This window comes from Mobula birostris, chromosome 11, assembly GCF_030028105.1.
Source record: "Mobula birostris isolate sMobBir1 chromosome 11, sMobBir1.hap1, whole genome shotgun sequence".
In the NCBI taxonomy this organism is placed as follows: Eukaryota; Metazoa; Chordata; class Chondrichthyes; order Myliobatiformes; family Myliobatidae; genus Mobula; species Mobula birostris.
In genome coordinates this window covers 113577163-113589534 of record NC_092380.1, presented here as the reverse complement: position 1 = coordinate 113589534, position 12372 = coordinate 113577163, and the positions used below count along the sequence as shown (strand labels likewise).

At 46.5% G+C, this 12372-nt stretch overlaps 1 protein-coding gene across 12 annotated transcripts in view; it reads left to right on the top strand.

Moving 5' to 3' along the window:
- The window catches only part of mical2b (microtubule associated monooxygenase, calponin and LIM domain containing 2b), a 262965-nt gene that overhangs the window by 129853 nt on the left and 120740 nt on the right, over positions 1-12372 (top strand). For 11 of the 12 annotated variants that reach the window (XM_072272895.1, XM_072272882.1, XM_072272887.1 and 8 more), the window contains exons 10-16: positions 2824-2950; positions 3872-3962; positions 4854-5001; positions 6538-6737; positions 7738-7853; positions 9523-9591; positions 11333-11461. In XM_072272895.1, the coding sequence (XP_072128996.1) occupies positions 2824-2950; positions 3872-3962; positions 4854-5001; positions 6538-6737; positions 7738-7853; positions 9523-9591; positions 11333-11461 (880 nt within the window). The remainder of the gene's footprint in view (positions 1-2823; positions 2951-3871; positions 3963-4853; positions 5002-6537; positions 6738-7737; positions 7854-9522; positions 9592-11332; positions 11462-12372) is intronic. The other variant, XM_072272883.1, reaches the window with a different exon arrangement.

Below are 12372 nucleotides of genomic sequence, written 5' to 3'. Positions count from 1 at the left end.
CCCCGCTCCAGCAGACGCTACCCTACCTGCTGAGTTCCAGCGGCATATTGTTTGTTATGCCAGATTCCAAGGCCTGCCATCCAAACAGATTATGTCATACGCCCAAGAGATTTAGGATTCAAGGTTGTTTAATGTCATTTCCAGTACATTGGTGTAAAGGAGAATGAAATAATTGTTACTCCAGATCTGATGTCGCACAAAAAAAACAATAAGATAAAAGGCACAATAATTTAATAAAACACAATAAACATAAATACATAGGATAGCTTATTTACCTAGATTGATTGTCCATAAAGTGATGCTAGGCACAGGAGTGTCTGTACGTAAGGTGACTGACAGGAAATGATAAAGTAGTGGTGTTTGGGGGTATGGAGGGGCGGGTTAGTGGATGGGGGTGTTGATCAGCCTTACTGCTTGGGGAAAGTAACTGTTTTTGAGTCTGGTGGTCCTGGTGTGGATGCCAAGTGACCTCCTCCCTGATGTGAGTGGGACAAACAGTCCACTAGTAGGGTGGGTGGGATCCTTCATGATGTTACTGGCCCTTTTCCGGCACCTTTCTGTATATATTGTGTGTCCCTGATGGTAGGCAGGCAGGTGCCGGTGAGGTGTTGGGCAGTTTTGACTACCTGCTATAGAGATTTCCATCAAGGTGGTAAAAAGGAAACAGTATGTAGAACATAGTGTTGCAGTTACAGAGAGAGTGCAGTGTGGGAGACAAAAAAAGTGCAAGGTTCACAGACGTGTTGATCATTAACCAGAACACAGTGTTTCACTGTACATTTTGATGTTTCACAATCTTTATAAAGCTAATATTTAAATACTGGGAAATCAAGAGTTCATCTTTCAGTGTACAAGAGGTCTGTTTAATAGTCCGATAGCAGCAGGGTAAAGCCTTATAGGTCGTGCTTTCAGGCTTTTGTATCTTCTGCCCAAAGGTAGGGGTGAGAAGTGAGAATGTCCGGGGTGGGTGGGGTGTTTTATTTACTGAGACAGAATGGGGGTTGGTTTCATTATACCCACTTTGTGATCTTTGTGAACCTTGATATTAAGTTAGTGAAATAGGTCTATCAAACAGCCTGCTGATGGGAATGGGTCCCTTGTCTCCACTCCTGGTAAGGTGACAATGATCCACTCCAGCAGAGGGTTTGGTCCTGTTGTCTGGTGTTCCCTATGTGGGGTATGCGTATTCCCCCCGTGTCCCCGGGAGCTCCACTTTTCCCTCACATCTCTACATCATGCGGGTCAGTGGTTTAATTGGCCCCTGTAAATTGCCCCTTGTGTGTTGGTTGAAGGGTAGTATATGGGGGTAGTTTTTGGGTGAACAAGGAGGAATTAGGCTGAATGGGTGATTGAATATCAGTAAGGGCTCCGTGAGACACAGGAGCAGAATTCAGCCATTTGGCCCATCGAGTCTGTACCACCATTCCATCATAGCTGATTTCTTATCCCTTTCATCCCCATTCTCCGGCCTTCTCCCTGTAGCCTTTGATGCCCTGACTAATCAAGATCCTATCAACCTCTGTTTTAAATATACCCAACATATACCCAATGACTTGGCCTCCACAGCTGTCGGTGGCAATGAATTCGGTAGATTCACTACCCTCTGGCTAAAGAAATTCCTCATGATCTTGTTCTCTGACTTGGTGGGACCTGCCTTTGTGGCTATGGCCTTTAGCCATAGAGTTCCTTGACAGGCTATGGCGCTGAACTGGCTCCATGCCGTGGACACAGTTTCAGGAACTCTGCGGTTCATACAGGGAGAAGTCAGGAGACTGGGGCTGAGAGGGAAATGGATCAGCCATGATGAAATGGCGAACCAGATTTGATGGGGCAAACTCTGCTCCGATATCTTGTGGTCTGTGTTTTGGTTTGTTTACTTTTTAATTGTCTGCACGATTTGTTCTTTTTTTTTGCACATTAGGTATTTGACGGTCTTTGTGTTGTGGGTTTTTCTCGTGGATTCTATTGTGTCTGTTTTCTAGCTGACTGCAAGAAGACACATTTCAAGGTGCACATACCTTGATAATAAATGTACTTTAAACTTTGAAGTGCTGGATCTCTCTATGACTTGGCCTTGGTACTCACCATCTGGCAACTGAGATCCTGTGTTACAGCAGTGATGTCTCAACAGAGTAGATCATTCCTGGCCTGAATCAGCTATACCTTTGTATTGGAATTAATATTGGTATTTGTTTATTACTGTCACATGTACTGAGATACGGTGAAAAGCTTGTCTTGCATACTGTTCATACAGATCAGATCATTACACTGAGCATTGAGGTAGAACAAGGGAAAACAATAGCAATGCAGAATAAAGTGTGACAGCTGCCAAAAGAGTGCAGTTGTGAACGATAAAGTACAAGATCATAATGAGGTAGATTTGAGTCCATCTTGCCATTCAATAGTCTTACAACAGTGTGGTAGAAGCTGTTCTTGAGCCTGGTGGGATGTGCTTTTGGTCTTTAGTATTTTCTGCCTGATGGGAGAGGGGGGAAGAGAGGATGTCTAGGGTGGGTGGTCTTTGATTATTTGAGGATGGGAAGTGTAGACAGAGTCCATGGAGGGGCAGCTGGATTGAGTGACGTTCTGAGCTGTGTCCTCGGCTCCCTGCAGCTTCGAGCAGAGCGGTTTCTGTACCGAGCCGTGATGTATCCACAGAGGATGCTGTCTATGGTGCATTGGTCAGGGTCGATAGGAGCATGCTGACTTTATTTTGCCTCGTGCATGTAGAGGCAGCGGTAAGATTTCTGGGCCGTGACTTCTGTTGCTCTTTGATGGGAAAATTAGAAACACTAACAATGATTGGATTTCCCCCGTTTCCAGGGAGAGTATTTATCGATTGCTGCCTCAAACTACACCAGAGAACATCAGCAAGAACTTTGAACAGTACACAATAGATCCTGCTTCACGATACCCCACCCTCAACTCCAACTGTGTGCAGCCGCATCAGGTGAGACAATTTCATCGCACCTTTGAGGTCGTAGAGAGATAAGGAGCAGAGTTAGGTCATTCGGCCCATCACATCGGCTCCACCATTCCATCACGGCTGATCCATTTCCCTTTCATCCTCATTCTCCTTCCTTTTCCCCTGAAACCTTTGACACTCTGACTAATCAAGTACATACCAACCTCTGCTTTAAATATACCCAAAGACTTGGCCTCCACAGGCTCCTGTGGCAATGAATTTCACAGATTCACCACCCTCTGGGTGAAAAAATTCCTCCTCATCTCTGTTCTGAAGAGACGTCCCTCTACTCTGAGGCTGTGCCCTCTTGTCCTAGACCCCCCCACTACAGGAAACATCTTCTCCACATCCACTCTATCTAGGCCTTTCAATATTTGATAGGTTTCAATGTGATCCTACCTCATTCTTCTAAACCCCAGTTTGTTCAGGCCCACAGCCATCAAACATTCCTCATACACTAACCCTTCCAGTCCTGTGTTCATTCTCATAAACCTCCTCTGGATGCTCCCCAACACCGGCACATCTGTCCTCAGGAAGGAAGATAAAAATAATGTGGAGAATTCTACATAAATGCCCAAAAGTCATCGTCCCTTTGAGCCTTGCTCCGTCATTCTTTCAACCTATCTCTCCTCGCCACCTCCCCCCACAATCTAGACTAGAAGGCCATTCATCTATCATGCCTGTGCCAGCTCTTTGAGTGTACGTCTAATCAGTCCCCTCGCTGCACTGACAACTCCCCTCCCCTCAATGGTCATCCAGTTTCTTTTTGAGTTAATGTGGAAGCTCCTTGAACTGTATTGACTACACAGTGTACTTTGCTTTAGAGCTAACTGATTTAGAACTAGCTAACCGGGTCTGACTGGGCTACAAAGGATTAACGGAGCCCTTCCCCTCTCTCCTACCCAGGTCCGTCAGCTCTACATTACCACCGATCTGAAGAGCTGTCCGCTCGAGAGAGTCAACTCCCTGCGGAAGTCCGTCAAAGTCTCCCGCCGTGGTGAGTTACACCCACAGTCAGGGACAGGTTATCCGGTGCCCCTTCTCCCTCTCCAACCTTCCTGTCTCTGTCCTCCACGCAGCCAAGCCCAGGGTGGGGGCGGGGGGTTCGTGAATGAGTATGGGGGACTGTTTAGAGAATCTTGAAAGACCACAGATGCTGGAAATCTAAACACACTAAAGTTCAAGATAAATTTATTTTCAAGGCACATAGATGTCACCACATACAACCCTGTGATGTACTTCCTTGCAGGCATTCACAGTAAAACAAAGAATTACAAACAAAAAGCAAACAAAATACTAATAATAAATGAATAGGCAATAAATATGGAGAACATGAGATGAAGAGGCCTTGAAAGTGAGTCCATAGGTTGTGGGACCAGTTCAGTGATGGGGTGAGTGAAGTTATCCCCTCTGGTTCAAGAGCCTGATGGTTGAGGGGTAGTGACTGTTCCTGAACTGTGAGGTGGGGGTTGGTGGGCAGATTCCTATCAAATTCCATCTTCTTCAGCCTTTCGTTACTTACACTTGCATCATCCACAGGACATACCATATGTCCTCAAACTCCTACTGAAATATAGCCACTGGTGTACCTCCTTTGTAATTGTATCAATATCTTGGGCCCAGGATAGTTGACAATCAGGAACTTGAAGCTGTTCACCCTTTCTGCCACTGACCCCTCCATGAGGACTGGTGTGTGTTCTCTCAACCTCCCTTTCCTGAAGCGCACAACCTGTTCCATGGCCTCACTGCAGCAATGCATTGTGGGAAGGGGTTCAGCTGGAGGGAGGACCATTGTGGCTGAGTGAAGTTGATTCTGTGTGGAATCCCTAGTGTACACATCAGTGGATATGTTGGTGAAAACCACTCACCTGTTGCTTTTTTGTTCCAGATTCGGAGATTCGTCCCAATAGGTTGTTGACGTGGTGTCAGAAGCAGACCGAGAGCTACGAGAACGTGAAGATCACCGATTTGACCAGCTCCTGGCGCAGTGGCCTGGCACTGTGCGCCATCATACACCACTTCTGCCCGCACCTCATGTACTCTACACTTTTAACATTGTCTGTACCAGCGCCGGGTAGGACAGTGTAGGGGAATCTCACCACCCAGGGCTTCTCTCAGGTCCTACCCAGCCCTGGGTATAAACTCTCCATCTCCTCTCCAAAAGCACCTCCATCAGAAAGAGTGCAGGGGTTCAAAGTGGCTCACCCTCACCTTATGAAGGGCAGTCAAGAGATTAGCTTTAGTACAGGCCCTTTGGCCCATAATGTTCTGCAGACCGACGTAAACCTACTCCACCATCAATCTGTCCCTTCCCTCCTGTACAGCCTATAACTCTCTATATTTCTTACATCCGCGTGCCTGTCAAATCTCTCAAATGTCCCCAATGTATCAGCCTGGAACACCATGTTTTATAAAGACAAACAGATTTGCGTTATTTGTCACACTTGAAACATACAATGAAATACATCATTAGCGTTGATGACCAACACAATCCGAGGATGTGCTGGGGGCAGCCCACAAGTGTCAACAATCTTCCAGTGCCCACATCTTACCAACCGTAACCGGTACGTCTTTGGAATGTGGGAGGAAACCAGAGCACCCAGAGGAAACCCACATGGTCATGGGGAGAACGTCCAAACTCCTTACGGACAGCGGTGGAAATTGAACCTGGGTCAATTATAGCCAATGTAGGAGGGCCATAGATTGACCATGGAGTAGGTCTGTATAGGTTGGCCCAACATTGTGGGCCGAAGGGTCTGTACTATTTTATACTGTTCCATGCTCTATATTTGCCACACTCAGTGCACCTCCCCTACAGTCAGGAGTGACGACCCAATTGGGATAACTCAGTGCGTGAGAGCTTGTTGCTCCTGAGACCTGGGCTCGTAACTTGGGCAAAATTATCAGGGGTGTAGATCAGGTAAATGCAAGCAGGCTTTTTCCACTGAGGTTGGGTGAGACTACAACCAGAGGTCATGGGTTAAGAGGAAGGGTGAAGTGTTTAAGAGGAAGCTGAGGGGGAACTTCTTCACTCAGAGGGTGGTGAGAGTGTGGAATGAGCTGCGAAAACAAGTGGCGGATGCATGATCGATTTCAACATTAAGTAAGGCTTGGATAAGTACATGGATGGCAGGGGTACTTACGTAATTAGAGATACAGCACAGACCAGGCCCTTCTAGCCTTTTCAGCTGCGCTGCAGAGCAACCCACCAATTTAACCGTTGCCTAGTCACAGGGAAATTTACAATGATGAATTAACCGACTAACTGATATGTCTTTGGACTGTGGGAGGAAACCAGAGCGCCCGGAGGAAACCCACACGCTCACACTTGTACAGAGGATGTTGGAATTGAACTCTGAACTCCAAAGCCCTGAGCTGTAATAGTGTTGCACTAACCTCTACAGCACTGTGATGCCCAAAGTATGGAGGGCAGTGGTCCAGGTGTGATTGATGGGATGGGGCAGACTAAATCAGCTGAAAGGCCTGTTTCTGTGCGGTAGTGGTCAATGATTCTATAACTGTGATGGCAAGAACTGCCCTGCTAATGGGAACCTCTACCTTTGTCCTTCCAGTGACTTTGACTCCCTGAACGAGGAAGATGCAGCCAAGAACAACCAGCTGGCCTTTGACATTGCGGAGCGGGAGTTTGGTATCTCTCCAGTCACCACAGGGAAAGAGATGGCCTCTGTCAGTGAGCCTGACAAGCTCAGTATGGTCATGTACCTCTCCAAGTTCTATGAACACTTCCGAGGGAACACCACATCCACCCCCTGTGAGTGGGATTCATTTCCAGACAATTAACCCTCCTGCTAACTTGTCCTCTTTCCCCTCCACCCACCTTCCCCTCATCTGGATTCGCCTGTCCCCTGCTAATTTGTACTCCTTCTCCTCCCCACATTCACAGTCTGGTTCTGTCCCCTCCCCTTCCAGTCCTGATTCAGGGCCTTGGCCTGAAACAACAACTGTTTATTCACTTCCATAGATGCTGACTGACCTGCTGAATTCCTCCAGCATTTTGTGTGTGTTGCCCTGGATTTCCAGCACCTGCAGAATCTCTTGTGTGTACAACATTTAAACATTAGCTTTAGTTGTTTTATGTACCTCAAAACATCGAAACATAGAGTGAATTACATCATTTGTGTCAGTGACCATCGTAGCCGAGGATGTGTTGAGGACACCTTGCATCGGTGCCAACACAGCATACCCTCAACTTACTGAACCTAACCCATACGTCTTTGGACTATGGGAGGAAACTGGAGCACCCAGAGCAAACCCACTTGGTCTAGGGGAGAACGTACAAACTCCTTACAGACAGCTGAATATTGTGAGCAGCTTTGCACTCCATATCTGAGGAAAGATGTGCTAGCATTAAGAGGGTCCAGAGGAATTCCACAAGAATGATCCCGGGAATAGAAGGGTTAATATACGAGGAGTGTTTGATGGCTCTGCGCCTGTACTTGCTGGAGTTTATAAGAATGAAGGGGTATCTCATTGAAACCTATTGAATATTGAATGGTCCAGATATTGTGGACTTTTCCAATAGTAGGAGAGTCTAGGACCAGAGGGCACAGGCTCAAAATAGAGCAGAGGTTCCCAACCTTTTTTTATGCCATGAACCCCTATCATTAACCTACTGCCTGGTGCTGTCATGTTGAACTCCTGCAGGCTGCAGGACCGAGAGAGTGTTATGATGGAAAAGTAGCTGCTCCTGACTCTGTAACACGGGAAACTCTCCCAGCTACGTTGAGTGAAACGTGTTTGTCTTTTGCCAGCAGCTGTGTTCCAGCACAGGAAGGAAGGAAGTAATGACGTTTCATCACTGACATCCAGACAATCAAATTCCCTCTGTAACGTTATCAACCTGTTACCAAGGAAACGGACACCAAAGGTGCGCATGGTTACAATCAGAAACTTATTTATTTATATATTTAGAGATACGGCGTGGAACAGGCCTTTTGAGCCACGATGCCCAACAACCCACCAATTTAACCCAGCCTAGTCACAGGACAAGTAACAATCTGTTAACTGGTATGTCTTTGGACAGTGGGAGAAAACCAGGGCACCTGGAGGAAACTCCCAGACATACGGGAAGGAACGCAAAGACTCACTTACACGGGTTGCTGGAATTGAACTCTGAACTCTGAGCTCCGATGCCCCGAGCTGTGGTAGCATCATGCTAATTGCTTCGCTCCCGTGGCCCCAGTAGTCATTTTGCAGCAATACGTAAAAATAAATTACTAAAAGTTGCAAAAATAAATAAATTGTGCAGTAGTGGAATTACGAGTTAACATCAGGATCAGGTTAAGTATCACTGGCATATGTTGTGAAATGTGTTGTTTTGCGGCAGCAGTACTTTGCAATATGTAAAAATAGAAGCTATAAATTACAATAAGAAATACATATAAAAAGTTAAATTAAATAAGTAGTACAAAATGAGAGAAACAAAAAATAGTGAGGTAGGGTACATGGGTTCCTTGTCCATTCAGAAATCTGTTGGAAGAGGGGAAGAAGCATCGAGTGTGTGTCTTCAGGCTCCTGTAGCTTCTCCCTGATGGTAGCGATGAGAAGAGGGCATGTCCTGGGATATTCATGGATTTACGGATGATTCAGAAATCTGCTGGTGGAGGAAAGCAACTGTTCCTTAATCGTTGAATGTCGGTCTTCAGACTCCTGTACCAGCTCTCCAATAGCTCTAAGAAGAAGAGGGCATATCCCGAATGGGTATTGAATGATAGTTGTCTCCTTTTTGAGACCCTGTTTCTTGAAGATGGGAAGGTTATGGTCTTACGGATGGCTTTGCTACCTGTCAAATGCCTTCTGGAGGCTCATTCAGTGTTTCGATGACAGAGAAGGGGAAACAAACTCCTGGATCTCGTTGTACAATGAATGAGAATCAGGTTTATTGTCACTGATGAAATGTATGGTTTTGTGGCAGCAGTACAGTGCAGTACATAGGAATACCCGACAGCAAACGAGAATGAAGGAAGATTTGATAGAGGGAGACAATTATGAGGGATATATATAGGGTAAATGTAAGCAGGCTTTTTCCACTGAGGTTGGGTGAGACTATAACTGGAGGTCGTGGGTTAAAGGTGAAAGGGGAAATATTTAAGAGGAACATGAGGGGGAACTTCTTCACTCAGAGGGTGGTGAGAGTGTGGAACGAGCTGCCAGCAGAAGCGGTGGGTGTTTGATTTCAACACTTAAGGGAAGTTTTTGTTAAATACGTGGATGGAGGGTGTGAAGGTTTATGGTCGGTGCAGGTCGATGGGACCAGGCAAGTTACTAGTTTGGCATTAATCCGATGCCAATGGGCTCACTGTGGTATGGCTCACCTAATAGAGAGCTATCACAAACCCACGGACTGAGTGTTTCCTTCTGCAACTCTTCACATCCAGGGTAACGTTTCTGCATCTGGCTAGGTAGTGAGGAAGAGAAGATCTTGGGAGGGGAGACGTCCGGTCTGTGTGGGTGCCACGTTTTGGGGAAGGTCCTTGCAGGCGTCTGATCTGTGTGGGAGCCATGGTTTGATGCTTTGCTTCACTTCTTGACCACAGGAAAAGAAAAGTGAGGATAAAGATGGAGCGAGCAAGCGGCGGAAGAAGGCTGTCACGGACTGGCAGGAGGTGAGTGAGGCAATGTCTCTACCGTTGTGTTAGGAGGGGGGCAGACCCTCCATCACTGCACAATTTCTGGCCCACTCTGGATAGGGTGGACTCCACCCCTGATATCTATCTATCCATCTGTCCATCCTTCCATCCATCACGGAACAGGCTCTTCCAGCTCAACGAGCCATGCCGCCTGGCAATTCATCGATTTAACCCTAGCCTAGTTACAGGGTAATTTACAATGGCCATTTAACCTAACAACTGGTACGTCATTGGATTGTGGGAGGAAACCGGAGCACATGGAGGAAACCCATGTGTTAACACTCAAATAACAAAGACAAGTTTTCCTTTCATTTAAAGAACTTTACTTTCTCCGTCTAGTTCAATACATGAGAGCCACCATCCCCATTCACCCCTCGTGCGCTTGCCAAGTCAATTCTTACAGAGCCCAACGGCGACAACATGCAAACTCCTCACTCCTCAGCGGCGGAATTGAACTCCGAGCTCCGACACCCTCAGCTGGAATGGGGCCGGGCTAACAGTGAGGCTACCACGTTCCTTCCCAAACTTCTTGGGAGGGAGGTGGGTGTGGAGAGTGTTAGGTAGAGAAGCTGTGCAAGATGTTGTTGCGGCTGAAATTAGGGTATTGCGAGCCATTCTGGTCACCCACCTACAGGAGAGATATCAATAAACTTGCAAGACTGCAGAGAAAACGTTGCTGGGACTTGAGGAGTTGAGTTATGGGGAAAGATTGAACAGGTTAGTCATAGTCATACTTTAGTGATCCCGGGGGAAATTGGTTTTCGTTACAGTTGCACCATAAATAATTAAATAGTAATAAAGACACTCCCTAGAGTGTCGAAGACTGGTTTATTCCCTGGAACACAGGAGAATGAGGGGAGATCGTATACAAATTCATGAGGGGTATAGATATAGTAAATGCAAGTGGGGTTGTATGAAATTAGAACTAGAGGTCATAAGTTTGAAGTGAAAGGTGAAATATTTCAGTGGAACCTTAGGAAAACTACTTCATTCAGAGCGGGGTAAGAGTTTTGAACAAGCTGCCAGTGGATGCAGGTTTGAATGCAACATTTAAGAGAAGTTTGGGTAGGTACATAGATGGGAGGGGGCATGGATGGCTATGGTTCCATGAGGGTAGATGGGACGAGGCAGAAGACCAGATCAGTGCAGACTAGAAGGGCCAAAGGGTCTGTTTCTGCACGGAAGTATTCTATGACTCTGTAACCGGAAAGCAAATAACTTTGGAGAGTTGTCAGACTGGAAATATTTGTGAACATGGGTGAGGATCTTATCAAGTCTTACAGCATGGAGACAAGCCTTTGGCCCACCAGGTTCCATGCTGAAATCTTCATATTGAAAGTTGAAAGGCCCAGATTGAGTGGATTTGGAGAGGATATTTCCTATAATGAGGGACTCTAGGGCCAGAAGATACAGCCCAGAATAGAACGATGTCCCTATGGAAAAGATATGAGGAGGAAGTTCTTTAGCCAGAGGGTGATAAATCAGTGGAATTCATTGTCACAAACAGCTGTGAAGGCCAAATCAATGGGTATACTTAAAGCAGAGGTTGATAGGTTCTTGATCAGTCAGGGTGGCAAAGGTTACCGGGAGAAGGCAGGAGACTGGGGTTGAGAGGGAGAATAAACCAACCGCGATCTAATGGTGTAGCAAACTCAATGGACTGACTGTGGGCTAATTCTGCTCCTTTGCCTTATGGTCTTACGGTCTCTTCAACCAGGCTGCAGATCGCAAGAGTGACCGGAGTGCAGCAAAGGATGTGGTCAACCACAACAAGGTCAAGTCAATGGCGAGCCAGTTACTGGCCAAGTTTGAGGAGAACGCGCCAAGCACATCACTGCGGAGACAGGTGAGAAACAGGCCTCCAGGCCTTCCCTGCTGTAACCCCCCCTTCTGCCCTTGGGGGTGTGTGAATCACATTGACAAATCATTCCAGTCTCTGCAGGAGACAGTGGCTTGGTTTTGATGAGATGAGTGTGCTGGTGTCAGTGGGTTTGCCAAGGCTGGTCCATCAGGTAATCTGTGGATCCAGTACAACCGAGCTTTGCCTGATCCCGGGATCCTGTACACATCGCTGAGACTGCAACGGTCCACCAATAGTGGTAATTAATGATGAGAATTGTGTTGGTGCAATGGGGTTGGAGTGTGTGTTGGTGTATCGATGTGTCGGTACTGATGTATTAGTATTGGTTTGTTATTGTCACATGTACGGAGATACAGAGAGAATTTTGTTTTGCATACAGTTCAAACAGATCAGATCATTACACAGTGCCTGAGGGTAGAGCAAGGGAAAACAGAACGAATTGTTACATTTACAGAGAGAGTGCAGTGCAGGTAAACAATAAATTGCGAAGTCATATTGAGGTTGATTGTGAGGTCAGGAGTCCATCTTATCGTGTGAGAGTGGATTCTACAGTCTGATAACAGGCTGTCCCCGAGCCCGGTGGGACGTGCTTTCAGGCTTTTGTATCTTTTGCCCAATGGGAGAGGGGAGAAGAGAGAATGGCTGGGGTGGGTAAGGTTTTTAATGACGCTGGCTGCTTTACTGAGGCAGTGAGCAGTGTAGACAGTCCACGCAGATGAGGCTGGTTCTGAGAGGTACTGATCTGTGTCCACGGCTTTCTTCACTTTCTTGTGGTAATGATGTGTATATTCAAACATTTGTATCTTCTTCCCGATGGAAGTGGGGGAGAATTAGGAGTCTGATTACAGTGGCTGCCTTCTTTATTGCATGAGAGGTCCGTTCCACAGTAGGATAAA